Source organism: Schistocerca piceifrons, chromosome 3 (genome assembly GCF_021461385.2).
Source record: "Schistocerca piceifrons isolate TAMUIC-IGC-003096 chromosome 3, iqSchPice1.1, whole genome shotgun sequence".
In the NCBI taxonomy this organism is placed as follows: domain Eukaryota; kingdom Metazoa; phylum Arthropoda; class Insecta; order Orthoptera; family Acrididae; genus Schistocerca; species Schistocerca piceifrons.
The window spans coordinates 308,653,705-308,681,127 of record NC_060140.1 but is presented as its reverse complement, the minus strand read 5'-3'; the positions used below and the strand labels follow the sequence as shown (position 1 = coordinate 308,681,127).

Below are 27,423 nucleotides of genomic sequence, written 5' to 3'. Positions count from 1 at the left end.
GCAGTTGAAAAACTATACTCGCAACCTTCAGCGGACATCACAGCGTAACTTTGTTATTTTTAGCTGAAATTATTTTTAAAAAATTACAAAAACTTTTCGAAATATGAATGAAATGATGTCAAAATTTGATTAAATTCAAATTAATTCTTCCCACCCAAAAAAACCCAAAAAAATCAGTGTCAAACAGCCTCCTAATGTGGTTTCGCCCCTTAACAGAGAAGCTTGCTGCCACATGCGACTATAGAAGACGTACTCACCACCGCGACAGGGTGCGTACTCGGTGATGCGGCGGAAGTTGTCGCTCGCCACGTAGCAGGTCCCCACTGGGTCCACGCTGGGGCCCACCGACGTCCAGGGCAGGTTCACGTAGCGGGGCGCGCACGCCTGCAACACGGCGAGAGTCCACTCAGCGTCACTGGAACTCCTACAGCCACAGGCGCCGATTACAACTACAAGACTGTGTGTGTTTTACTGCAAACTCGTGGACCAATAAGCCGGTGCAACTAAAGAGAGCGAGTGACATTTGACATGACGAAGAATGCATCTATTTTATCAGTACCACACCTACGCTTATTGTCAAAACTACAATCATATGGTGCGTCAAGTGAAATTTGTGACTGTATTGACTAATTTTTGGTAGGAAGGACGCAGCACGTTATCTTGGATGGAGGGTCGTCGTTAGATGTGGGAGTAACTACAAGTGTGCCCCAGGGAGGTGTGTTGGGACTTTTGCTGTTCATGTTGTCTATTAATGACCTTGCAGGCAATATTAATAGTAACTTCAGACTTTTTGCAGATGATGTAGTTATCGATGATGAAGCACCATCTGAAAGAATCTGCATAAATATTGAGTAGGATCTCGACAAGATTTCGAAGTGGTGCAAAAATCGGCAATTTGCTTTAAATGTCCAGAAATGTAAAATTCTTCACTTCATTAAACGAAAAAAAAAACGTAATATGACTATAATATCAATGAATCACTGTTGGAGGCCCGCCCATTTAGCCGAACGCTCTGACACACGGGTTTCTGGAGTGGGAAGGAGCACCTGTTCCCCGCCACGAATCCGCCCTGCGGACTTGTGTCGAGGTCCGGTGAGCCAGCCAGTCTGTGGATGGTTTTTAGGCGGTTTTCCATCTGCCTCGGCTAATGCGGCCTGGTTCCCCTTATTCTGCCTCAGCTGCACAAACAAATGCTCCATGTACACGTACACCACTATTACTCTACCACGCGAACATAGGGGCTACACTCGTCTGGGGGGGCAGACGTTCCCTGGGAGGAGGGGGGGGGGGGGAATCCACCAGAGGCCGAACCGCACAATAACCCTGGGTTCGGTGTGAGCTGGCAGAGGGGTGAAGTGGATTGTGGTAGTCGTCGTGGGGTTGTGGACCACTGTGGCTGCGGTGGGGATGGAGCCACTCCATCGTTTCTAGGTCCCCAGTTAACATACAGTACAATACAATACAATCACTGCCGGAATCGGCCAACTCATACAAATACCTGGATGTAATACGAAATGGAATGATGACATAGGCTCAGTCGTCGGTGAAACAGGTGGTAGACTTCGGTTTATTGGTCGAACACCGGAGAAGTGCAATGACTCTACAAAGGAGTTCGCTTGCTGACCACTCACATAACCGGTGGGCCCTATATCGAATGGGACTAACAGGATATACTAAATGTACACAGAGAAGGGCAGCACAAATGTTCACAGGTTTGTTTGATCTGCGGGCGAGTGTCACATGTATATTGAAAAAACTGAACTGGTACACTCTTGAAGATAGACGTAAACAATCATGAGAAAGTCTTTTAGTAAAGTTTCAAGAACCGGCTTTAAATGATGATTCTAGGAATATTCTACAATCTGCTACGTATTTCTCAAATAGGGATCTTGAAGATAAGATTAGAATAATTACTGCATGCACAGTGGCATTCAGTCGTTCTTCCCGTGCTCCATACATGAATGGAACGGAAAGAAATCCTAATAACTGGTACAATGGGATGTAGCCTCTGCCATGCACCTCACGGTGGTTTGTAGAGTATGGATATAGCTGTAGAATACAGTTCAATTAGCTGAGTTCATAACTCTGCTTTCAAGTGCCTCTAAGTACTATGGGATTTAACACCTGAGGTCATCAGTCCCCTAGACTTAGAACTACTTAAACCTAACTAACCTAAGGGCATCACACACAGCCATGCCTGAGGCAGGATTCGAACCTGTGACCATAGCAGTTGCTCGGTTCCGGACTGAAGCCCCTAGAACTGCTTGGCCACCATGGCTGGCAAATTGGAAGGAGCACATAGAAAATGTTGTGGGGAAGTCAACATGATGACTCAGTGTCAGTTGCTCAGTGTTCTAATGAGCACCGGACGCTTAATAACTTTATTTGCATTCTGCAATAAACATTGTCACACAACAGTCTCAAGAATATGTGAATGATCAGTTTAAAAAATTATGGTGATTTGTTTATAAGAGGCAGTAATATTTTCTACATAAGAAATCAGAAGAGCAGGATATCACTTGGAATGTACTTCTCTTTGATTTGTCATGAATAAATTTCTTCCCATTTTATATATATACCTACCAAAGCTAAGAGTATGTCCGGACTATTCTCCCAGGCCCTTGGACCCAAGTAGACCAAATGTGGCACACAAATGTCTTGCTGTGAGAGGACCAACATAAGAAGGTTTGTAACCCTCTAGCTCTAATAATTATGGTTATAGATACATGCAACTTTTTTAACATAAAGAAGTTTAAAAAACTCTAGCTCTAGTATTTATGGATAAACAGACATGCAAAGTTTTTAAACCCCTGCCTTATAGGCTGCCCTGCACAGCATATGTGTTGCATGGGAATAGTATCAACCTGCGTTATCGACCTGCTCTGCAGGGCAGCCTACACATTAGGCCCCTTAGCAGCAATCGGGTAGGCAACCTACCATACACAGATGTACTGTCTCACTGCGCCTCTCCCCATCCCCTGGCATAAGCCTGTCCATTCCTGTCCTTCTGCAGACAACAATGTGTCATTTTTGAGGTGATGACCATCAGTACATGACAGCAAGTGTGCTTCATGCATTGTGATTACACACCTGGAGTGTGCCCCACGTCATGAGGTTGCTGGATGTATCCCACGATCTTAGTGCAGGTATGTGCCACTGTATTCATCCGTTGCTACTCATCTAAGCATCCACTTAGAAAATTGTCAATGTGTGTACTTCTCCAGAGATACCACCCAGTGGGAGGACGACGGTTCAATCCCGCGTCCGGCCATCCTGATTTAGGTTTTCCGTGATTTCCCTAAATCGCTCCAGGCAAATGCTGGGATAGTTCCTCTGAAAGGGCACGCCCGACTTCCTTCCCTAATCCGATGAGAGCGATGACCTCGCTGTTTGGTCTCTTCCCCCAAAACAATCCAAATCTAATACCGCCCAGGCTGTGAACACCAGTCTACTGAAAACAACTTTAACAGCATTCCTCAGTTTACGTCATAGAGTTTCATTTGTGCACACCTTCCTTTACTTATAGGTGGCCATGTACTGCATCTGGGATGCTTAGCAGAAAATATTCCACTGTTGATGATTGGCTGGCATGACCTGGGTTCTAATGTAGTGAGAAGTGCTGCATTACAGTGAGGATACACAGTACACCTTAACCAATCGGACTGTTACTTCCTATGCATTTTATTGCACGTGGTTCACAGTCCACTTAGCTACAAGGTCATCATCACTGTCAACAGAGTGGTATGCACCACGTTCAGGTATGCATCTTGTACTTTGGAATTACTGGAATTACTTGAGGGTCACCAGCGCCAAAGACGTTATCATACCATGGCAAATGAAAGAGTTATTCGCTATACTTCTCACGACATACGACTTGGGAAATCCCGTATCTCTACAGGAAAACTATAAAGAACTGCTGACTGTGGATATACAAATATCTGTACAAATGAACTTCCAACCATGGCCGTGCAAATGAGCGACTGTGTTCAACCGTGCATTAACTGCTCTTGGACATCTATTTATGGGCATGCACCTCGATGCAAGGAAGTGCATTGCACCCTGTTGGACGTCATTTGTGAAATAAGTTACGATGTTGATGACCTCCAGGCCTATGTAGATTCACATAAATCTCTTCAGAATGATGACCAATAAGGGCATACAACGAGTTAATGGGGATCCTAAAGACTAAACGTAATGGTCTATTCTTTGTAGAGACATCTGGTGATATGGGTAAAATTTTTTAGTAAATCTACTACTGGCAGTAGTAAGATCACAAGTACATGCTGCACTTGCTGTTGTCAGCCATTAGATATATCTCGCCATGACATGCTGTTGTGGAATATAAGCAAGTCCAGCATGAGCATGAGTGCGCCATGGCACACAAGAAAACAGTCGAGGCCATCAACACAACACTGCAAGGCTCAGTAGTAACAATACCACTGTGGGTGGCGCAGTGGTGCTAATGTGTGGGAGCTTCCACCATATGTTGCCAGTGATTGCCAGGGTGACATGTGCAGATGCGACTGTTCCTGCTTAAAATATTTCCCGTTGTGGACACATGTGCACACGCTGTCATTGCAGACAGATTTCAGAGTGGGCCAAGGAGAAAACTCTTCACATACCTTTTTGGGGGGGAGGACGTCTAAACGTCTATGTAATGTTGTATCAGCACCTACAGAGCTCATATCCTGCGAGTGTCCCAACATATTGACTAATTACCACAATGTCAGTGATTGCATGCAAGGGTCATCCTTGCTACCAGAAATGACGTTATAGCTACGATAAATAGTGAAATCCTGGACACACTATCTGATGACATAACGTATTAGATGTCTGTCTACATGCAGTTGATGGCAACAGTAAGGTTCAAGTCCCAACAGAATTCCTGCAGTCGCTGACCCTGCCTGGCAGGTCACCACACCGTTGGCCGCTGAAGACAGGTGTGTGCCTTATGTTACCGCAAAATCTGAATGCACCCCAAACCTGAGAAATGGAACGACTGTATATGATGGAGACATTACCAAATATGGTAGAAGCAACTGTCATAACTCGTAGGGATGCTAGTAGACCAGTATACGCACATCGCATACCCTTTCCATCAGATGCCCCAGTACCATTTTGTAGACTGCAGATCCCTGTACAACTGGCGTTTGCCAGCAAAATAAATAGAGCACAGGGGGCAAGCCATGGAGGTATGTGGCATCAGTCTTATGACTCTTGTTTTGTGCATGGCCAACTGTATGTGGCATGTAACAGAGTGAGCTCTCTCAGCAAATTATACATAATGGCACCTGGAAACAGTACACCTAATATTGTGTAGAAGAGTGTACTATCATGAATAACTGCATCATTACGTACCATCTGTTATGTCTGCATTTCATACCATATCGATTTGTGACAGTTGATGGAGTTTGGGACATGAGGATATGCTGGGGTAGAGTGCCACACACAGGCACAGCTTGGATATTCAGAGGGGGGGGAGGGGTGAGGGGATTGTTGGATAGGGAGGTTTGGAGGGGATGGACAGAGAGGGAGGAGGAGGATATGGACCAACAGATGTGCACACTATATGCGATAGACATGCATATGTGTGAGTAAGCTGTGGGGAAAAGGCTATAAAGCTGAGCATATGTATGTATGCGTAAGAACTCCTCTCAGGCCTGCAGGTCTAAAGCATGCCAAATAAGACACACAAACTCCTTGTCTCAAGAGGACCAATTTAAGGGGGGGGGGGGGGGGTTTATAACTCTCTAGCTCTAATATTTGTGAAGATACAGACATGGGTGTTTTTTAAGTCCCTTGCCATGTTGGCTGTCCTACACAACACGGGTGTTGCGTCAGAGCAATATTGGCCTCCATTATAGACCTGCTTTGCATGTCAGCCCATATGTCACGGGAAAAAAGGGTTTCCAAGCTCTCGGCATATAGGCTGTTGTGGGAGTAGTACCAGCCTGCTTTATTGACCTCTTTTGCAGGGACCACATGTGGAGTTGGGAGAAGGTTGAGATGGATAGAAGAGATGACTGAGTGGTTGGGGGGGGGGGGGGGGGAGGCTCGCCACGCGGGATTAGCCGAGCGGTCTAAGACGCTGCAGTCATGGACTGTGTGGCTACCCGGCGGAGGTTCGAGTCCTCCCTCGGGCATGGGTGTGTGTGTTTGTCCTTAGGATAATGTAAGTTAACTAGTGTGTAAGCTTAGGGACTAATGACCTTAGCAGTTCAGTCCCATAAGATTTCACACACTTTTGGGGGGGAGGGGGGGGGGAGGGGCAGGAGAAGATGGACAGGGAGAGAGGGGGCAGGAGGATATGTGAAAACATAGAGGGGGGAGGTGGACAGAAAGAGGTGGGAGAATGACATGCACAGATAGGGACGCGAGGAGGTGATGGGCAGAGAGAGAGAGGAGAAGAAGAAATAGACCAAGAGATATGCAGTTTATATGTGAAATATACGTACGCAAGAAAGCTGTGGGTAAATGGGTAGTTGTGAAAGAAATTTATACTGTAAAAAAAGGAAAAATATTGGTAATGTGCCCGTCTACAGATCCAATGGTTATGGGTTCGGTCTACGGTCAGTTCTAGAGTTTTTATCTGTCACTTATCACATCTTTCACCTTTGACTTTGTTTATTAATGTGAAAAATGCTGAGTACCACCATGTTTCGGCGTCCACGTTAAACTGATGGTCCCTCTATACGCAAGCCAGTTCCAAGGTCGGAGGAAGGCTTAATGAAACACTGTGCTGTTCAAACGCAGCCTTCGAGCTGATGACAGCAGTTAAAAAGATAAAGCTAACGCACGTAGAAAACTATGAAATAAAATTATTTTAATTAAAATTACAACTATTAAGAGGTAATGATAAGCATTCGTGTGCAAAGTTTTAATTAAACCTCGGAAAAATAAAGTTACGTATTTTTTAAGCAGATGCCTGCAATTCTGGTACACAGTGTCGTAGCTCGCGCTAGAGGAGCCGAAACTAGATGGTGCAGCCCATGTATGCAGAGTTTCTGCAAACAACAGATGCGACTGCTGCCTCTACCACCGTGTAATGATTTTATCTGCCACACTGCGACTTTTTGTTCCCTAAATCCGAAAGTAAGATCAATGGATGTCACATTCCTTCGGGTGAGAAGCAACGAGCATTGCCACGTATCAGTACGTTTAAAGACGTACACGAGATCATTAAGCTTCACTTTATGTAGTAACTGCGCTTAGTACGGGATCCACGGCAGTTGTTTTCGCAAAAGCTGTGTACGTTGATAACTGGAATTACTGGTTTCCGTATGCACCATAGGAAATTTTCACGTACATTTATTGACAGTAACTTCACTTACTTGCGAGTGCTGGAGAGTACATTCCATTCATTTCTTGTGACGACATTATTTCATACTGCTTTTCATCTACATTATACAGGGAGGAGGGGGGTGGGAGTGAAAATTACCACCCAGATTGCAACAATACGTTCCTTTGCTCCCACTCAAACACACACCAGCAACGTTTGTTCGGTTTTCCGAAACTGTCAAGTACCCATTCCTCTTCAGATGGCTTGTAGTGATAAGATCGTGTATTTGCGTTCAATGCTGGTGAAAATATAGCCATATGAAATCATCCACTATGGTGTAATCACCTTACATTTCCAGTAGACAGGTGACGCTGAGTATCGAGGTATAGTGAGTGTCCAAATCAGTTTTGAAGAAAGAAAGTCTAAGTCGACTAGCATACCCAACGTTACTTACTACGTACCTGGAAATTTTTCTTCCACATTATTTAAATTGCGGATGCATCGTTTCAGATACTTATCGTATACAGGTGACAGAAGTTTGGGGTGAAATATCGTTATTATATCGTGATAAAAGTAACGAGATCATAACGAATCTCAGACGCCCACAATCAATGTTTTGTGGTGTTCGTCGTTCACACGCGCCTGTTTGTTCGTGCGAATTTGCCTGGTTATTTTGCAGTGTTCCATTTTTCAAAGAAGGACGCTATCTCCCGTATATGAGGGACACGACTTTCTTTGTGGTGTCAGGTGCTTTCTTAGTTTCGAGTGTCGTTGAATTTACCTTTCTAATAGTGTCTTCGTTCCAGAGTTGGGACAAGGAGTGAGGAAATCTGATCTACAGGGTCTCCTAGCTAGATGCCGTTGTTTGACTGGTTGGTTCCTTGTGGTAGCGACTTGCTTGTCAGCATAATGGCGGAACTTTTTTTTTGTTTGGTTTGTTTCCATTAGGCTACGCTGATGGATCTTCGCTGGTGTTTGTTTCCTGTGAACGTTTGTGATTAGTTGAGCTGTTGGCTTGGCTTATAACCTGAGCAACATTGATAACGAGGTTTTTTGGTCTGTGGGTTGCTGGTCATCTGTAGGACTTCAGCACCTTTCAGTATACGTCATATCATTTACAACTGGAGAGACAGGCGTACTTTCTGCAGAGGCTGCAATTTCTTTTTTTTTTTTTTTTTCACGCAGCTGAAGCGGAAAAAAACTATTGTGTGGTCCCGTGCATTTAGAGCGTCTGAGAGGCTTATGGCAATATTTTCACATATGCTTAAGGTACTGACAGTTTTTGCAATGGGCTGGGGCATGTTTCGATATATACTGTTCGAAGCATGTTCTAGAATACATTAAGTAACATATTGTTTGATTCTGTTGACTTGGGGAGACAACAGAAATAGGAAGATGAATTAATTGTTTGCTTCCGTTGTAGTTTCTTAAACTGGTTGACATGTCTCGCTTGATACTGGTCCTGAACTGGGATTTCTAATGGAAGTTTTTTGATGACTAGTTTTTATTGCTTCTCGTCTGGCATTTGGTGGGTGAGGTAATGTACGTTACTCCTTACCAGGAATCTGTTTGCTTTTCGGTAGTCCTTAACAGTAACAAAGAGATATTTGATTGGTTTTGAAAACGCCCTTCAAGGGCCCGTTGATTACGCCTGTGTTTTATTGAGCTTGGTACATAGCCATAGGAAGAACACTGCTTCTACGAGATGACTGATCATTTTTATTTGCTTTCTGGTTGGGGACATTTCAAAAAGACTGCGTTTCTATAGCATCTTCTATGTTCAGTGCTGCGAAAGCATTTGAAATACTGCTCAACCACGATATTACTGTACTTGGCCGTTATCGGAAACAAGCGGTGATACTAAAGTAAACAAGTACGATGGCGACTAAGGAAAATGCATCCTGCTGTCAATGTTTTCATATCAGTTGCACGTACTATCGGCCCTAATTACGCGCTGACTTCCGATAAGCCACCGGAGCGTCCTGCCTTCCAGTTGCAATAATAGTGCGGTCGACTGGTACTTTTATAGGCACCATTGGTAATTATTTTGAACATTTTATACAGTGTAGATATTTTTGGGTACTACTAAGAAGGGATATGAAACTGGATGACGACGTAAAATCAGCATCAGGGAAAGTGAGTGAAAGATTTGTTGGCAGGCTTCAGGGAAATGACAGCCGACATCGAGCTCTTCCTATTTTTGTTGTCTCCCAAAGTCAACAGAATCAAACAATGCGTTCAGAAGGACGCAGATCTGTCGAGCCGAGACCACCTTTTAACACAAATGCTTGGAGAACTGAATTTGGCATATTTGAAAGGTGACTTAATTCTCGTGAAATCTTTTTTAGAGAGACCTGTATTCGAAGAAGATTATGTGCCCATTATGTTGAAACCATCGTTTATCTCAAGTATGGATGACGAGGATAAGACAAAGGAGATTATGGCACAGTCCTTTTTCTCACCCTCGTATGCAATAGCAGGGAAAAGGGATAGTAGTGGTACGATGGCTCTGAGCACTATGGGACTCAACTGCTGTGGGCATCAGTCCCCTAGAACTTAGAACTACTTAAACCTAACTAACCTAAGGACATCACACACATCCATGCCCGAGGCAGGATTCGAAGCTGCGACCGTAGCAGTCGCATGGTTCCGTACTGCGCGCCTAGAACCGCGAGTCCACCGCGGCCGGCAGTGGTACGATGTAACATCCGCCACTGTGTCTATGTAGTTGTTTGTGGATCATAAACGTAGCTGTAGATGTTAATGACGTGGCGTCTTCAGCTGCAGGTGTTCACTGAACTGTCTTCGCTGTCAATGTACATTGGTTAATTAGTTAGTTAGTTTCATGCTCCATGGACCATCTGCACCATAAATCGTAATACTATGGATCTGTCATCCAAATAACCTACGGAACATGAAGCTAACTAACTAACTAACTAACTAACTAACTAATTAACCAACTAACCCATGAGAATTGACAGCGAAGGCAGTCCAGTGACCACATCTAATTGAAGACACCATGTTCTATAGTCCGCAAACAACTGCACAGTGTGCATGGCTGATGTTATATCGAGCCAGTACTATCTACTTCTACTGCAATCGAGATTTGACAGAGGGAAAAGGAATTGTCTATATGGATTTCTCCATGTCCTGATACTGATGTAATTTCCTTATTCAGCGTCTGGGTTGCAACATCCTCTATCTCATCGTTTAATTCCGGGGATGATGTTTCATCGTCTCTTACGATTCTGTATGTGCATTTTATGTTTCTTAATCTTCTGAATCGCTTCGGTGTTACTTTGAACTAGCCGGCCGCGGTGGCCGAGCGGTTCTAGGCGCTTCAGTCCGGAACCGCGCGACTGCTACGGTCGCAGGTTCAATTCCTGCCTCGGGCATGAATGTGTGTGATGTCCTTAGGTTAGTTAGGTTTAAGTAGTTCTAAGTTTTAGGGGACTGATGACCTCAGAAGTTGAGTCCCATAGTGCTCAGAGCCATTTGAACCATTTTGCTGTCCCCGAGCAGCCTCTCTTAACACGTCCTAGTAAAATCTGTTAAGGGGAGTTAGAATGGAATTTTTTTTCACATTTTCGGATTTTTTTACCTCATTATAAAATTTGCAATTTCTGAATAAAGTGATATATGTATATATATCACTCACATGGGAAGTATTTCATTTTTTTAAATATAATCTACACTGGTTGAAAATGTTAAAATTTTTACGTGCATTACTTCAAGATCTAATACATTCGGTTATTTTTTTTTATAAAAGGCTGTGGATTGCTGTGTTATGAAGGTCATGTCCAGAAGAGGATGGGCACCAGGTTGAGGAAGTTGAAACAGAGAGACAAGAAACTTTCTCACGGTAAAACTATAAGAGGCAGGCTTACAGACAAAATGATTGATGATCTACAGCAGTATTATGGGATTGCCACTAGAAATAATACTGAGGATTTGTTGAAAATGAAGCAGGCAGAATGGGCTACCTTCTTCCACAGACTGTCAACTTATGAAAAACCAGTACACCACCTTTGCCCTCCTGGATCTGATTCATGGTGCAATTACCGCAATGCCCAGTATTCAAACAGTTCTTAGAGCCATAAACATTCCATCCCAGCAGCAGTCATGGATATCATAAAACCTATTTACAGAGACCTGGCAAATCCTGAATTACTGAAGAACTGTGTACATAGTCAGACTCAAAATCCCAATGACTCGTTCAGTAATCTTATATAGACTCGCTTACCAAAAAATGTTTTTGTTGGAATGAAGACACTAAAGTGGGGGTCAGTGATGCTGTTATTGCTTTTAATGATGGAAACATTGGTAGGGTGAAAGTGCTACAACATATGGGAATTAATCCTGGCGCAAACTGCATCAGAGAACTTGAAAGAATGGACAAGGTTCGCACAGGTAAAACAGAATATGCAGCACAGTTAGCCACTAAGGAGTCCAGAAAGAACAAAAAAGAAAAAACTTGGAAAAAGATCAAGAGGATTACATACAGTATGGTGCAGGTTGTTTCTGAGTCACTAAAAATAAAACATTAAGCATTTATTAAGTGAGTTACAGTCTTTTGAAACTTTAGAAGCCATCCCTGAACATTTACATTTTCTGTTGCATTTTCCCCTAAATCTCAGAAGCCACTTCGGGAAGAGTATTCAAATTTACAAAAAAAAAAAAAAAAAAAAAAAAAAAAAAAAAAAAAATGGCTCAAATGGCTCTGAGCACTATGGGACTTAACATCTATGGTCATGAGTCCCCTAGAACTTAGAACTACTTAAACCTAACTAACCTAAGGACGTCACACAACACCCAGTCATCAAGAGGCAGAGAAAATCCCTGACCACGCCGGGAATCGAACCCGGGAACCCGGGCACGGGAAGCGAGAACGCTACCGCACGACCACGAGCTGCGGACTTCAAATTTTCAGGGAGTAATAACATACATAGCCTTAGTCTACTGAACTAAAAGAGAAACAGAATGTTACGTATAATTAAAATTATTTAGGACAACGTACAAAAAATTTTAATTAAACAATTCTATTTCCGAAAGCAGTGGCTGAAATGCAATTATTGTAGTTCAGTAGACTCAGAACATACAGTTTAATGTCCTGTAGAAGTTTCGTGTCAATGGCTAGAGTGGTTCCTGAAATACAGGTAAGCCAAGTCTCTAAATTTAACATTTTCGGGATAGGGCGTTCCAGCGCCCCTTAAATGCAGCGTACGGTGTCGTTGTCCATGCACTATCGTAGCATTAGCTCTGACTCTCCTGATCTTCCTGTCGTGGAAATTCGTATCACTTCCCCTTATAGAGATTTTTCTCTTAACAAAGTGTTGTACGGCGTTTTGTACAATAGCAAACTGTATCGCTGCTTGGCGAATATTTTGTCTCGTCATTGTTTCCTTTTCAGCTACGAAAGGTCTTCGACAGTTGTTGGATACATCAGCCCTCTCTGTAAGTACTCTTGTAAACGGTTAAACGGAAGTGCTGTTGTGGAGATAGAATGTTTCAAGCTAGCGTCTTCTGGGCCAGGCATTGCACGACTGCAGGACGTGAACTGATGAGGACCGGTTTGTTTACAACCGGTATTTACGCTGACGTAACTGTCCGTCCTGCTTTGCGTTCCCGTCACACCTATGCATAACGTTTTTCACGTCACTTCGCTTCACGCCTCACGAATTGCGCAGGAGTGTGTGCTCTCAATGAAGGAAGGAGGAGGGAAGGGGGAGGGGGAGGGAGGGGAATAAGTCTTGATCGTGTGCAAGTCGTTCATCACAGGACGCCGTCTGTTATTATATCCCATATCTGCAAGGAACTCACGAAGAAGGCACAAATCATGGTGGTAAACTGTGACACACACTGAGGTGACAGAAATCATGGGAAATCTGATAATATCGTGTCGGACCTCCTTTTGCCCTGTGTAGTGCAGCAACTGGACGTGGCATGGACACAACGAGCCGTTGGAAATCCCATACATAAATAATGATAACATGCTGCCTCTATAGCCGTCCATAATTGCGAAAGTGTTTCCGGTGCAGGATTTTGTTCACGACCTGGTCTCTCCATTACATCTCATAAATGTTCGATGCGATTCACGTCGGGCGATCTGGGTGGCCCCATCATTCGCTCGAATCGGCTAGACTGTACTTCAGACCAATCGCGAACAACTGTCGCCCGGTGAAATGGCGCATTTCCATGAAGTCCATGAATGGGTGCAAATGATCTCCAAGTAGCCGAAGACAACCGAGGACCCAATCAATTCCATGTAAACACAGCTCACGCCATTATGGAGCCACCATCAATTTGCACACTACTGTGTTGACAAACTGACCCATGGGTTCGTGGCGTCAGCGGCACACTCGAACCCTGCCATCAGGTCTTTCCAACTGAAATCTGGACTCACTTGACCAGGCCACGGTTTTTCAGAAGTCTAGGGTCCAATCGATATGGTCACGAACCCAGGAGAGACGGTGCAGGCGATGTCGCGCTGTCTTCTGCTGCCATAGCCCATTAACGCCAACTAACGGATGCGTTCGTCGTACGTCCCACATTGATTTATGATATTATTTCACGCAGTGTTTTTTGTATGTTGCACCGACAACTCTACGCAAACACCACTGCTCTCGGTCGTTAAGTGAAGGAAGGCCGCCGGCCACTGCTTTCTCCGTGGTGAGAGGCAACGTCTGAAATTTGGTATTCTGGGCACACCACTCTTGGCACTGTGGATCTTGGAAAATTGAATTATCTGACTATTTGAATTGGAATTATCCATGCGTCCAGCTCCAACTACCATTCCGTGTTGTCTGTTAATTCCAGTCGTGTGGCCACAATCACGTCCGAAACGTTTTCCCGTGAATCACCTGAGTAAAATTACAGCTCCGTCAATGCACTGCCCTTGTATACCTTTTGTAAGCGATACTACTGCCATTTCTTTATGTGCATATTGCTATCCCATGACTTCAATCGGTTGTAGTAGTGGGCATGGTTACGAGCGCTGGAAATCTTAGTTAACCTCAAAGTATGAAGAAGAAAGGATGATACCTCTACCGCGGGAAGGGTATGAATTCCTCGAAAGGCAGTACTGGATGTCGAACGTAAAATAGACTCGTGTGATATTTCGTTAATCTCCTACCCTACACTGCGTAATTAGAATACAGTTTCTCGTAACTCGCACTGGTTGTAATGCAGGAACAGACGGAACTGAACAGACAGTATATGTGAAGGTGGTATCTGTTCTTTCGGACATGTCCGAAAGAACAGATACCATCTTCATATATATATATGTATATATTATTGTCCCGCACTATATTCATAGTGCCCCTGCTCATTATACTCATTACTCGCGGTTTCATTGCCGATTCCCGTAAGAGTTCGGGCACTGTTTGTGCATCTGCACAGAAGAAGATGGTCAATTGGCGGGTGAGCATTAACTGTATACAGCCAACGGCCAATTGACCATCTTCTTCTGTGCAGATGCAGAAACTATATATATACGGCAGTAAAGCTGCGAGTAATGAGTATAATGCTCAGGGGCACTTTGAATATAGTGCGGGACAATAAGTTGCGAATGTGGGTCTTACAGGAGGCGTGCCAGAGATAAGTCCTTGCAGTCGCACTATCCTCTGTGTTCTCGGTGGCTCAGATGGATAGAGCGCCTGTCATGTAAGCAGGAGACCCCGGTTCGAGTCCCAGTCGGGGCACACATTTGCAACTGTCCCCGTTGACTTACATCAACGCCCGTTTGCAGCTAAGGGTATTCATTTCATTGTAAACATACAGTTCCGGAGGCAAATATCAGCGGATATCACGAAGTGAACGAATAACCAAAAAAAGTCCAGAGTGTAGCAAAGTCGTCTTAAGTGTACACGACAATCCAGACAGCAGTCCAAATCACAAACATAAATCAGGCAAGGTCAAAACTCTACTGTTCAGTGGCTCGTAACTAGAGGCTTCAGTGATTAATGACGGACCGCCTAGCAATAGCGAGGGACTGCCTAGCAATAGCCGGGCTGCGGTGTTTGGCGGTAAACAATCATCTGAGGGCGTCGCCACCTCACGTACTGTATTTGCCGCTGCACCTGTGCCCCGTGCGGACGCGAGCCACGGATCTCATCTGGAGCCCGAGTATCTCTGGCGTGTTCTCCCATCGATAGTTGGCTACTGAAACTGAGTTTAGTTGCAGTTAAGAAAACAAGCCCACAGCTTATAATCATCAATAACAACAACAACAATCTAACTTCCACTGCCGTATGCCTCTAGACTTTTCATTGCATTACTGTCTTCAGATAAGCTAGTCTTGCACGTTTTCTAATGACAACTGCGCTCCTTCCATTAGGCAGTGCCCTCGGTCCCTTCCCCTCCTCCCTCACCCCCTTAAACCAACCAACCAACCCTCGGTCTTCCATTATCTGTAACAAACATCTCGATACGCCTGGCTTTCGGATGAGAGCTCACGTCGGCTGGAACTGGCGATGAATGCTTGTGTGCGATGCATTTGTGATGTACGCTATTCGACGACATCACTTCTGCTAATGGACAATTATCATGGCTACGTGCCAATAACCATAGAGAGATTACCGTACACCATGTTTGGTGTATTGTCTTCTCAATCATTGCACTCCTCTCTATTTATCTTCAACCCATTCACTACTTTTCGCACAACATAGTAAAATACTTGTTCCCAACTAAGTAACATCCTTTCTGTATCTATATGTACATTCAGCAAGCAGTGAAGGAAACGAAAGAAAAATTTGGAGTAGGAATTGAAGTTAAGGAGAAGAAATAGAAACTTTGAGGTTTGCGGATGAGATTCTAATTCTGTCAGAGACAGTGGAGGCTTTGGAATAGCAGTTGAACGAAACAGAAAGAGTCTCGAGAGAATGATATAAAATGAACATCAACAACAGCAAGACAAGGATAACGGAATGTTGTCGAATTAAATCAAGTGACGATGAGGGAATTAGACTAGGCAATGAGACACTTAAAGTTGTAGATGTGTTTTGTTATTTGAGCAGCAAAATAACTGATGATAGGAAGTCTTTTCTGAAAGTATTTGTATGGATTATAGCCATGTGTGGAAGTGAAACGTGGGCGATGAGCAGTTTAGACACGGAGAGAATAGAAGCTTTGAAATATGGTTGAGGATTAGATGGGTAGATTACATTATTAATGAGGAGGTACTGAATAGAATTGGGAAGAAAAGAAATTTGTGGCGCAACCTGACTAGAAGGAGAGATTAATTGATAGGACACATTCTGAGACATCAACGGATCACTAGTCTAGTATTTGAGGGAAGCGTGTGTGGAGGGGTGGGGGGTAAAATCGCAAAGAGAAGACAATATATGAATAGAGTAAGCAGATTCAGAAGGATGAGGAGGAGATTAGTGTTTAAAGTCCCTTCGACAACGATGTCATTAGAGACGGAGCACAAGCACGGATTAGGGAAGTATTGGGAAGGAAATCGGCCATGCCCTTTCAAAGGAACCATCCCGGCATTTGATTGAAACGATTTAGGGAAATCACAAAAAACCTAAATCAGGATGGTCGGAGACGGGTTTTGAACCGTCTTCCTCGCGAGTGCGAGTCCAGTGTGGTAACCACTGCGCCAGCCTGCTCGGTGAGTCAGAAGGATAAAAGTTGCAAACGTTATTCGCAGATGTGCCTTGCACAGGATAGAGTAGCATGTAGAGTTGCAGCAAACCAGTTTTCGGACTCTGTCTACAACAACGCATCACTACACAACACTAAATTGTTTTCTGTATCAGGAACCCGACTCTGTAACAACCTTCCTCAAAATGATGGAGAAATTAAAATCCTTTCAAACTTCAAATGACAGCTAATGGCCTACCTTCTATCACAATAACTATTCTTGCTGCTCACTCTCGTCTACCTTTCCACCCCTACCAATTTTCCCTCCCATTGCCTACACAGTTCTCTGTTTAAATTCTCTTCTTTCCTAGAAGCCATTGTCACCTTCATTTCAAACCTCGTCTCTTTCATTATCGCTTACAGTTATTCTAATACCGAACTAGGCTTCAAAAGTGTTAAAGTAATTAGTATCGCTATAATGCCACCATTATTTTATTATTGTTATTAGTATTAGTGATACTGTTACTATTATTGCAAATTATTAATTTTTATTGATAATGCAAATTATTATTATTATTATTGAGTCTGCTATATAATAACTAATTAATATCACTCTTAATTTCTTCATTATTTTATGATCATTATAAGTGTTACTATTATTATTAATATTATTGTCAGTTATTTTTATTAATAATTCAAATTATTATTGTTATTGTTATGTAACATTTCTGTAAGAGTTGTTCCTGAACAGATGTAAGAGAGGACCTTAAGGCCCTAATCTGGACGGACTAAATAAGTAATAAACATATAAAGAAATAAGTGTTCTGCCAGCCTTCAGATCATTTTCGCTACATTCGTAATTCCAGTCTGTTCCCAATTCCATTTCTTTATCTTTCTGTTTCTGCAAGTGATTACCAAAATGCGACTGTCCATTTCATGCCCTCAGTTCTTAAACAGTTTTCGCTTTAAAAGCCCGTTCTTCACTTTCGTAAAAACTCTTAATTCACAATGAAAATTTAGTTTTTTAGACAAACTGGAAGATGCATCTTGGAAACATGGTTCAGTTCATCCATAGAACTCCAGTCCAATTCTAGTCTTCTGTTTACCTCTTTTGCCTGTCAGCGTGTCTGGCTATTATGCAGAGGACCCAGGTTCGATTCCCAGTATTGCCAGATATTTTTCCTTGGAAGGAGGACTGAACCAGAGTGCACTCGTGATGTCAACTGAGAAGCTACTTCAGTGAGACGTAGCTGCTCCAAGCTCATGAAAGCCGATAAGGCCGGAAGAGCAGTGTGCTGACCACATGACCCTCCATGCCACATCCAGCGAGGGCATTGACAGAGGATAACACGATGATTGGTCGGTTCCGATTCGACCAGCAGGCTCAGAACGTGGAGCTATACGTTCGCTTTTATCTTTTTTCCTGCTGCTACCCATAACTGCTCTAATACAAAAAATCATCATCAGTTTGAACGACCACAAATAGGTGTGCCAAACACTTAAAGTAACTGTCTCTTGATACTGCGCCATACGTGTACCAAGTTACCGTCTCTTGACACTGTGTCATGTGTGTACCAGGCCCGACAGAAATTGCTCAACGGATTCTAGAGCTACGCTGGAAAATGGCCTACTATATGTTGAGCAATTTCTATCAGATTTGGTACGTACATAACGCACACAGTATCATGAGACAGTTATATTATGGGTTTGGCACCCATATTTTTGATCATAGACCCTAATGACTAGTAATTGTGGACACAATAGGAAAAGGAGATAATATCAAAAGCAAAAAATTCTGTCAAATTTGGTACACATATTAAGTACTATCTGTGGAACAAATGCAGTGAGGCTAACAGAGTTAGGGCTGACAGTGAGGGTAGGGTTGGAAAGGGGATAGGTATGTTAGAAACTCTGGGAAGCATGGAGAAATTTCAACCAGCATTAGTATACATACCGCTTATTATATAGGGAAGAGTACCTTGGGGATAATGCATCCCTGCTTCTCTAGTTATGGTCTTGTGGACAGGCACAGTTCCAGGGTTGTGTTCTAGGGAGATCACAGTTTCTAATTTTTCTTCTCTGCCCCCCTCCCCCCCTCTCTTTCAACAGCCAGAGATGCCTACGATTTACTAATAACAAAAGTAATATGTAGATATGTTTTAAAGCAATAATAATAATAATAATAATGTAACTCTTCAGGCTTTCCCGGCGATCTAATGACATCTTGGGTTGTCGGGTGTTCTGCCGGATATCAGCGTCGTACTTGCACGATATTTCGGTCACGTAGCTCGAGACCTTCATCAGGTGCGACCTGAGACTGCTCCTCGAGTGGACCTGGTCCAGTATTTATGCCTATGGACTTCCCCCTCCACCAACGGCTGCAGGCGCTTCCTCTGTGGTCCGCGCCCATTCCCTGTGACCTGCTGGAGCGTTGCTGCTCCGTTTTCCGTCCGCTGCGGTTCTAGGTGTTCCTTCTGCGGTCCGCGCCCACCAAACCCGCTCCTGGGGGTTTCATCTACGGTCTGGGGTACCAGGCGTTCCCCCTGCGGTCCGCGCCCGCTCACCACGACCTGTTGGAGCGTTGCCGCTCCGTTTTTCATTTGCTGCGGCTCTGGATGTTCCCTCTGCGGTCCGCGCCCACCAGTCCCACTTCTGGGTGTTCCATCTTCGGTCTGGTGCTCCTGGCAGTCCGTCAGGGGCTCATTTACCATCTCCATGTCTCTGGTTCTTCTGTTTGTGTAGTGTTGCAGCTGGCCCCGTTGCTCCTTTAACAATTCCAGAGCCGGATCCCAGGCTCTGCTTAGCTGGTACCCTGTGTCACGATTCATAAGATCGTCAGCCATTTTAATCTCAATCGATTCTCTTATGACACTGTCCCAAAATCTGGGTGTTTGTGCTAGAATCTTGGTATCCTCATAATTCATGGCATGATCTAGCTCTAGACAGTGTTCAGCAATGGCTGACTTAGTCACCTGTCTTAATCTAGTGTGCCTCTGATGTTCTTTGCACCTGATCTCCACAGTTCTTGTCGTCTGGCCAATGTAGGACATGCCACATTGACAAGGTATATTGTAAATCCCTGGTTTTCGTAACCCCAGGTCGTCTTTGACACTCCCCAGCAGTCCCCCGATCTTGTTGGATGGACAGAAAACACACTTGATATTGTGTTTACGCAGGATCCTACTGATTCTGGCAGAAATAGAGCCAGCATAGGGCAGATATGCCACCTTCCTTGCTTCATCTTGGTCTTCTTCAGGAACCTGTGGTATAGTGGCTGGTCGGAGTGCCCTCTCAATTTGTCTGTCCATGTATCCATTCTTGGAGAAAACTGTTTTGAGACGTTCTATCTCTATGGGTAGATTCTCTTGGTCTGATAGGGCACGTGCTCTGTGGACCAAAGTCTTCAGAACCCCATTCTTCTGTGCAGGGTGGTGACAACTGCTGGCCTGCAGATATAAATCAGTGTGTGTAGGTTTTCGGTACACACTGTGGCCAATTGATCCATCTGCTTTCCTCTGGACTAGTACATCCAGAAATGACAGCTGGCCATTCTTCTCCAGTTCCATGGCGAACTTGATATTAGGGTGGCATGAGTTAAGATGTTCAAGAAACTCATTGAGCCTGTCCATCCCATGTGGCCAGATCACGAAGGTGTCATCCACATACCTAAAGAAGCATGTGGGTTTAAATGTGGCTGTATCCAATGCCCTCTCCTCAAAACTCTCCATAAACATGTTGGCAACCACAGGGGACAGTGGGCTGCCCATAGCTACACCTTCAGTTTGCTCGTAATATTGGTTTCTGTACAGAAAATACGTGGATGTCAGTGTATGACTGAACAGGTCCAACAGAGCACCATCAAATTTCTCTGCAATCAGTTCTAGTGAGTCCTTCAGTGGGACCCTGGTGAACAGCGATACCACATCAAAACTAACCATGATGTCCGAATCTGTGATGTGCAGTTGCTTGAGGCGTTGCAGGAAATCTTCTGAGTTGCGGATGTGGTGAATACATTTCCCCACATATGGAGCCAGGAGACCTTTCAGGTACTTGGCTGTTGTGTACGTAGGGCACCTACGTGGCATGTCCTACATTGGCCAGACGACAAGAACTGTGGAGATCAGGTGCAAAGAACATCAGAGGCACACTAGATTAAGACAGGTGACTAAGTCAGCCATTGCTGAACACTGTCTAGAGCTAGATCATGCCATGAATTATGAGGATACCAAGATTCTAGCACAAACACCCAGATTTTGGGACAGTGTCATAAGAGAATCGATTGAGATTAAAATGGCTGACGATCTTATGAATCGTGACACAGGGTACCAGCTAAGCAGAGCCTGGGATCCGGCTCTGGAATTGTTAAAGGAGCAACGGGGCCAGCTGCAACACTACACAAACAGAAGAACCAGAGACATGGAGATGGTAAATGAGCCCCTGACGGACTGCCAGGAGCACCAGACCGAAGATGGAACACCCAGAAGTGGGACTGGTGGGCGCGGACCGCAGAGGGAACATCCAGAGCCGCAGCAGATGAAAAACGGAGCGGCAACGCTCCAACAGGTCGTGGTGAGCGGGCGCGGACCGCAGGGGGAACGCCTGGTACCCCAGACCGTAGATGAAACCCCCAGGAGCGGGTTTGGTGGGCGCGGACCGCAGAAGGAACACCTAGAACCGCAGCGGACGGAAAACGGAGCAGCAACGCTCCAGCAGGTCACAGGGAATGGGCGCGGACCACAGAGGAAGCGCCTGCAGCCGTTGGTGGAGGGGGAAGTCCATAGGCATAAATACTGGACCAGGTCCACTCGAGGAGCAGTCTCAGGTCGCACCTGATGAAGGTCTCGAGCTACGTGACCGAAATATCGTGCAAGTACGACGCTGATATCCGGCAGAACACCCGACAACCCAAGATGTCAATAATAATAATAATAATAACTTGCCATACAACATAAACTAATAAAACAACAGGTTCCCACATACAAGTATGCACCACAAAATGTACTGGAGAATGATGAATACAAATTATACTGGAACAGAACCATTATAACAGATAAAACAACACCACATAACAAACCTGACATCATACTCACCAATAAAAAGAAGAAATTAACACAACTAATCGAAATATCCATACCAAATACAACAAATATACAGAAGAAAACAGGAGAAAAAATTGAAAAATACATCCAACTGGCTGAGGAAGTCAAAGACATGTGGCATCAGGATAAAGTTGACATCATACCAGTTATACTGTCGACTACAGGAGTCATACCACACAATATCCACCAGTACATCAACGCAATATAGCTACATCCAAACGTATATATACAGATACAGAAATCTGTAATTATTGATACATGTTCAATTACCCGAAAGTTCCTAAAGGAAGTCACGCTTGATCAAGGTCTGCGTCACTTTCCATTTTTAACCAGACATAACGTCTGCCACAGGAAAGAGAAATGATGATAATAATAATAATAATAATAATAATAACAACAATAATAATAATTTAGTTGTGCCACAAAATAATGTACTTGGCATAGCCAGGTAAAATTTTGATGCCTTCCCTGGTAATACCAGAAGCCCCAGAAGGGGGTCAGGCAACAAAAACCAGGTAGAATTCGAACAGGAAATACTCGCTGATGTAACAAGTGCTAAACTGCGTCATGAAGGCAGTCGCTTCAGTGTCACCAGACCAGGTGGTCTGAGGTGCCAAAGTACAGTCACAGCAGAAAGACAAAGCGACCAAAATGTGAGTGGCCAGATTTCCCCAGTCCCAGGCCGCAACTCTGTTAAAGGTCGAGTCGAAGGAACCAGTGCGGTAGCACAACAATGTTACGGGACTGTTTTTCAGAATGGACCCAAACACATTACAACACTTACAACCTGATGTTTTCTGCACTGTTGTAATTGCAGCTCTAATAAGTGGAGTAAGCCTGTCAGTATAGACTAACCTTTTTATGTATACTTATCCACACTTCAACGGATTCTGGAGCTACGCTGAAAAATGGCCTACTATATGTTGAGCAAAATTGAAAATTGAAAAATTAGTCTGCAAATGGCGTAAATACTAATTTACTGTTGTTCAATAAACTGCCCTGAGTCACCAATAGAAATATCTGCACTTATACCCGTTTGCACCCTTTATGCAAGCGCAATAACATTTCGTTATTTGCTATTTTTCCTGCTGTTGCAGTTTTAATGGCTAGCAGTGTAGATTAGATGTCCTTTCCCCCACCCCCTCGCCTTCATCCAGTGATTCTCACTGTCCCTTCCCCTGCAGAGCTGTCGGAGCCGTAAGGGCCGTAATGATGGACGAGCGACAAGCGCACCCCCCCCCCCCCCCCTCAGAACGTGGTCCCCATTAGGCGGACAGTAGGCGGCTTGCCGGCTGCAAGCCCCTAAAAGGTCGCCCCACTGCTTCTTTGGCGCAGAGTGACAAATGCCTTTCCTCATTAGGCGAGGGCAGCTTTCAACACGACAGCTTTCGCTTGCGAGATGATCGTGTCAGTATTACAGGCGGACCCCGAAGTGGCAAGCTATTTCTGCGAAGTGGTGACGAGTTCTTGAGAAGGTAGTACTGAACGGCGACAAAGAGCACCGAAGAAAATTCTCAAAATAGGCTGTAGCTGCCGCTAGAAACAATTTAGAAATCAGTAGTGTCGATGCTTTTGTTATGCGAAGCGAAGTCCTTGCACAGACGATCAAAAAATTTCACGTAAATATTTGTGTGCTAAAAACGTGAGTTGCATTACAACCTCCCAGTCACCTTCACGTATTGGCGCAGCCGCGGAAACCACTCGTCACAAGTTAGGATCCACAGGGAGTGTCCATGATTCCCTTCCCTTTCCCCTGTTCTCTCATTTTATAGAATATTTTACTAAACGTTTTTATGTTTTATGTAGATCAATTATTAGCCGCGCGGGGTAGCCATGCGGTCTAGGGCGTCCTGCCACAGTTTGCGCGGCTGCCCCCGTCGGAGGTTCGAATCTTCCCTCGGGTATGGGTGTGTGTGTGTGTTTTCCTTAGCGTAAGTTAGTTTAAGCTAGATTAAGTAGTGTGTAAGCCTAGGGACCGATGGCCTCAGCAGTTTGGTCCCATAGTCCTTACCACAAAATTCCAAAATTTTCCAATTTTCAAATTTCGCTGTTAACTTTCGGAGAATAAAGTAGTGTGGAACCTAGGAGTCTCGAAAATAGCAACGAATTCTGCAAAATTACAAAACACAGGATAATTTTCAGTTGACAGACTCGCAGCCTGTCCATCCGCAGAAATTATTCAAACGAAGTTTAGGCTCCCATTTACAGGCTGACCGCACCTCCTGCCAGAAACGAATACAACACGGTTTTTGAGTTCACAGGTATAACAGGCAAACCATAGGTACTTGACCAAAGCAACACAGAAACGGAAAAGTGCTCCACTGAGGAAAAAAAAAATCCAGAAAGACTGTCTTTCCCTATCGTAGGTGGAATCCACGTAAACAAACGCCATTATCCCTATTTACACGTCCGCACTGTTACAGTCTGCAGACCTGTGATCACAATCGTAGTACTAATTGAAACACTGATAATGATGAATACATTTTATCGTGTAAATTATGAGAATGTTAAAATGTTTGAAAGGCATTATATTTTACCATTGCTTGTGGAAAGTTTTTAGTTTCACAGCTGCAATGCCGGCCTTAAGGCCACTATCAGTTGGTGTGCTTCCGTGCCTGTGACTAATCCTCCGACATGTACACATGTCAGCATCATATCTGAGCCTTATAAAAATGATGGAATTCGTAAAACGAATCCCGAAGAACCTCTGAATGTATCTTCTTGCCAACAGCCTTAGTTCATATGTAAACAATGTACAATAACAGTGTTTATTGGGATTCGTCCTAGGTTTGTCAAAATTTTTATTAGGCCCAGTTACGACGATGACCTGTGTACATGTCGGAAGATTTTGATGTTCAACATGTGCTGAAGCACAGACCTCTGCAGTACGACAGATGATAATGGCATTAAGACCGAAATTGCAATTGTGAAAATAAAAACTTTTTATAGTCAGTGGCGAACATAATGTATTTTAAAAAGTTCTCCTTTACTATGAACCCCAGCCGCGAGAAGTTAATCATTGTCAAAGTTGTGAGAGTTTGTAGGTATTACAGTGTTTAAATAAGTAGCGTGACGAATATAATACTCAAAGTTTCAGGAGAATGCTTTTCAACTTTGCAATTTTCTGAATTGCAGCTTCATGGAAATTATGCTTCATCGACGTGCTAAGCACTTGCGTAAATAAATTATTACGACGTTTATTATATTAAAAATCATTGTTATTATTGTTAAAATACAAGGCGTTCGTAGCCCTTTATCTACAGCAAGTCATACTTTCTTGGAAGAGAGGTGGGATGACTGCCACATCTACAAGAACCGAAACATTGATCCGTGCCTCGTACTACAAACACTGGAATGATATAAACAGATCAAAAAAGTTTTGCATCAACTGGGTTCCGAGAGTTCCGGAAAATGCACAGAAAATTGGAATAGAGAACAACATAAACATCATTTCCGCCCTTTTTATTGCTCATGAAAACCACACATTGCATGTTGTATTGCCATACAGTGAGATCTTCAGAGATGTTGGTCCAGATTGCTGTACACACCGGCACGTCTAATACCCAGTAGCACGTCCTCTTGCATTGAGCATACTATCCACAAGTTCATCAAGGTACTGTTGGTCCAGATTGTCCCACTCCTCAACGGCGATTCGGCGTAGATCCCTCAGAGTGGTTGGTGGGTCACATCGTCCATAAACAGCCCTTTTCAATCTATCCCAGGAATGTCTGGAGAACATGCTGGCCACTCTAGTCGAGGGATGTCGTTGTCCTGAAAGAAGTCATTCAAAGATGTGCACGATGGGGGCGCGAATTGTCGACCATGAAGACGAATGCCTCGACAATATGCTGCCGATTGATGGACTATCGGTTGCACTATCGGTCGGAGGATGGCATTCTCGTATCGTATAGCCGTTACGTCGCCTTCCATGACCACGAGCGGCGTACGTCGACCCCACATAATGCCACCCCAAAACATCAGGGAACCTTCACTTTGCTGCACACGCTGGACAGTGTGTCTAAGGCGCTCAGCCTGACTGGGTTGCTTCCAAACACGTCTCCGTCGATTTTCTGGTTGAAGGCACATGCGACACTCATAGGCGAAGAGAACGTGATGCCAATCCCGAGCGGTCCATTCGGCATGTTGTTGGGCCCATCTGTACCGCGCTGCATGGTGTCGTGGTTGCGAAGATGGACCTCGCCATGGACGTCGGGAGCGAAATTGCGCATCATGCAGCCTATTGCGCACAGTTTGAGTCTTAACAAGACGTCCTGTGGCTGCACTAAACGCTTTGTTCAACATGGTGGCGTTGCTGTCAGGGTTCCTCCCATAATCCGTAGGTAGCGGTCCAGTACTGCAGTAGTAGCCCTTGGGGGGGCCTGAGCGAGGCATGTCATCGACAGTTCCTGTCTCTCTGTATCTCCTCCATGCTCGAACAACATCGCTTTGGTTCAATCCGAGACGCCTGGGCACTTCCCTTGTTGAGAGCCCTTCCTGGCACAAATGCGGACGCGATCGAACCGCGGTATTGACCGTCTAGACATGGCTGAACTACCGATAACACGAGCCGTGTACCTCCTTCCTGTTGGAATGACTGGAGCTGATCGGCTGTTGGACCCCCTCCGTCTAATAGGCTCTGCTCGTGCATGGTTGTTTACATCTTTGGGCTGGCTTTGTGACATCTCTGAACAGTCAAAGGGACTGTCTGTGATACCATATCCATCTTCTTCAATATCCATCTATCTTCAGGATTTCTGGGAACCGGGGTGATGCAAAACTTTTTTTTATGAGCGTAAAACCCAAATCAGACTACACAAACAACAATATGCTTTTAGTAAATCCATGCACTGAAGACTGCAACTTCATGAAGTTAATTAGTACGGAAAAACAGGAAAAGGGTCAAGTCGATAGTCAGTGTTAGTGAGGAATATGAAATGCGAAAAATCGCTTCCTTAGTACATCTGCCACGCTGTCAGTGGGCGAGAATGGAATCCAAGCGATTATTAAAAGTTGAATATGAAGGAAATTGGGAAACAAAATAAGGGTAAGAAAATCTGGAGATCGAAAAGAAGTGAATCTGCTAGGTTGCTATTAGCTGGCTGGTCCTGACCGCAAACTATTAGGTTAGTGCGTAATTTCGTTGCGTTTTTGTTTTGCGTGTTGGTTTATCGATTCACATTTTTTTATTTGCACTTCACTGTTGCTATTAGAGTTTACATTTTATAATTTTGCCATCTGGAGATAGCGAGTGGAGTCGTGGACGCTAGAAAATATAGTGTCAAGTGGAGAAATCGTAACATTTCCGACATATTCTTCTGTTTGAGTTCAACAGAGGGGTAACAGCAGCGAAGGCAACCAAAAACATTTGCGCCGTGTATGTGGATACTGTCATTGAACAGAGGATGGAAAAAAAGGCTTTGTCGTTTTAAGGAGGAACTCTCCACGTTCAGGAAGACC

General features: G+C 44.2%; 1 protein-coding gene across 1 annotated transcript in view; it reads right to left on the bottom strand.

Moving 5' to 3' along the window:
• The window catches only part of LOC124790034 (integrin alpha-PS2-like), a 434,380-nt gene that overhangs the window by 87,463 nt on the left and 319,494 nt on the right, over positions 1-27,423 (bottom strand). Inside the window, exon 4 of the mRNA XM_047257589.1 lies at positions 258-384. Within this exon, the coding sequence (XP_047113545.1) occupies positions 258-384 (127 nt within the window). The remainder of the gene's footprint in view (positions 1-257; positions 385-27,423) is intronic.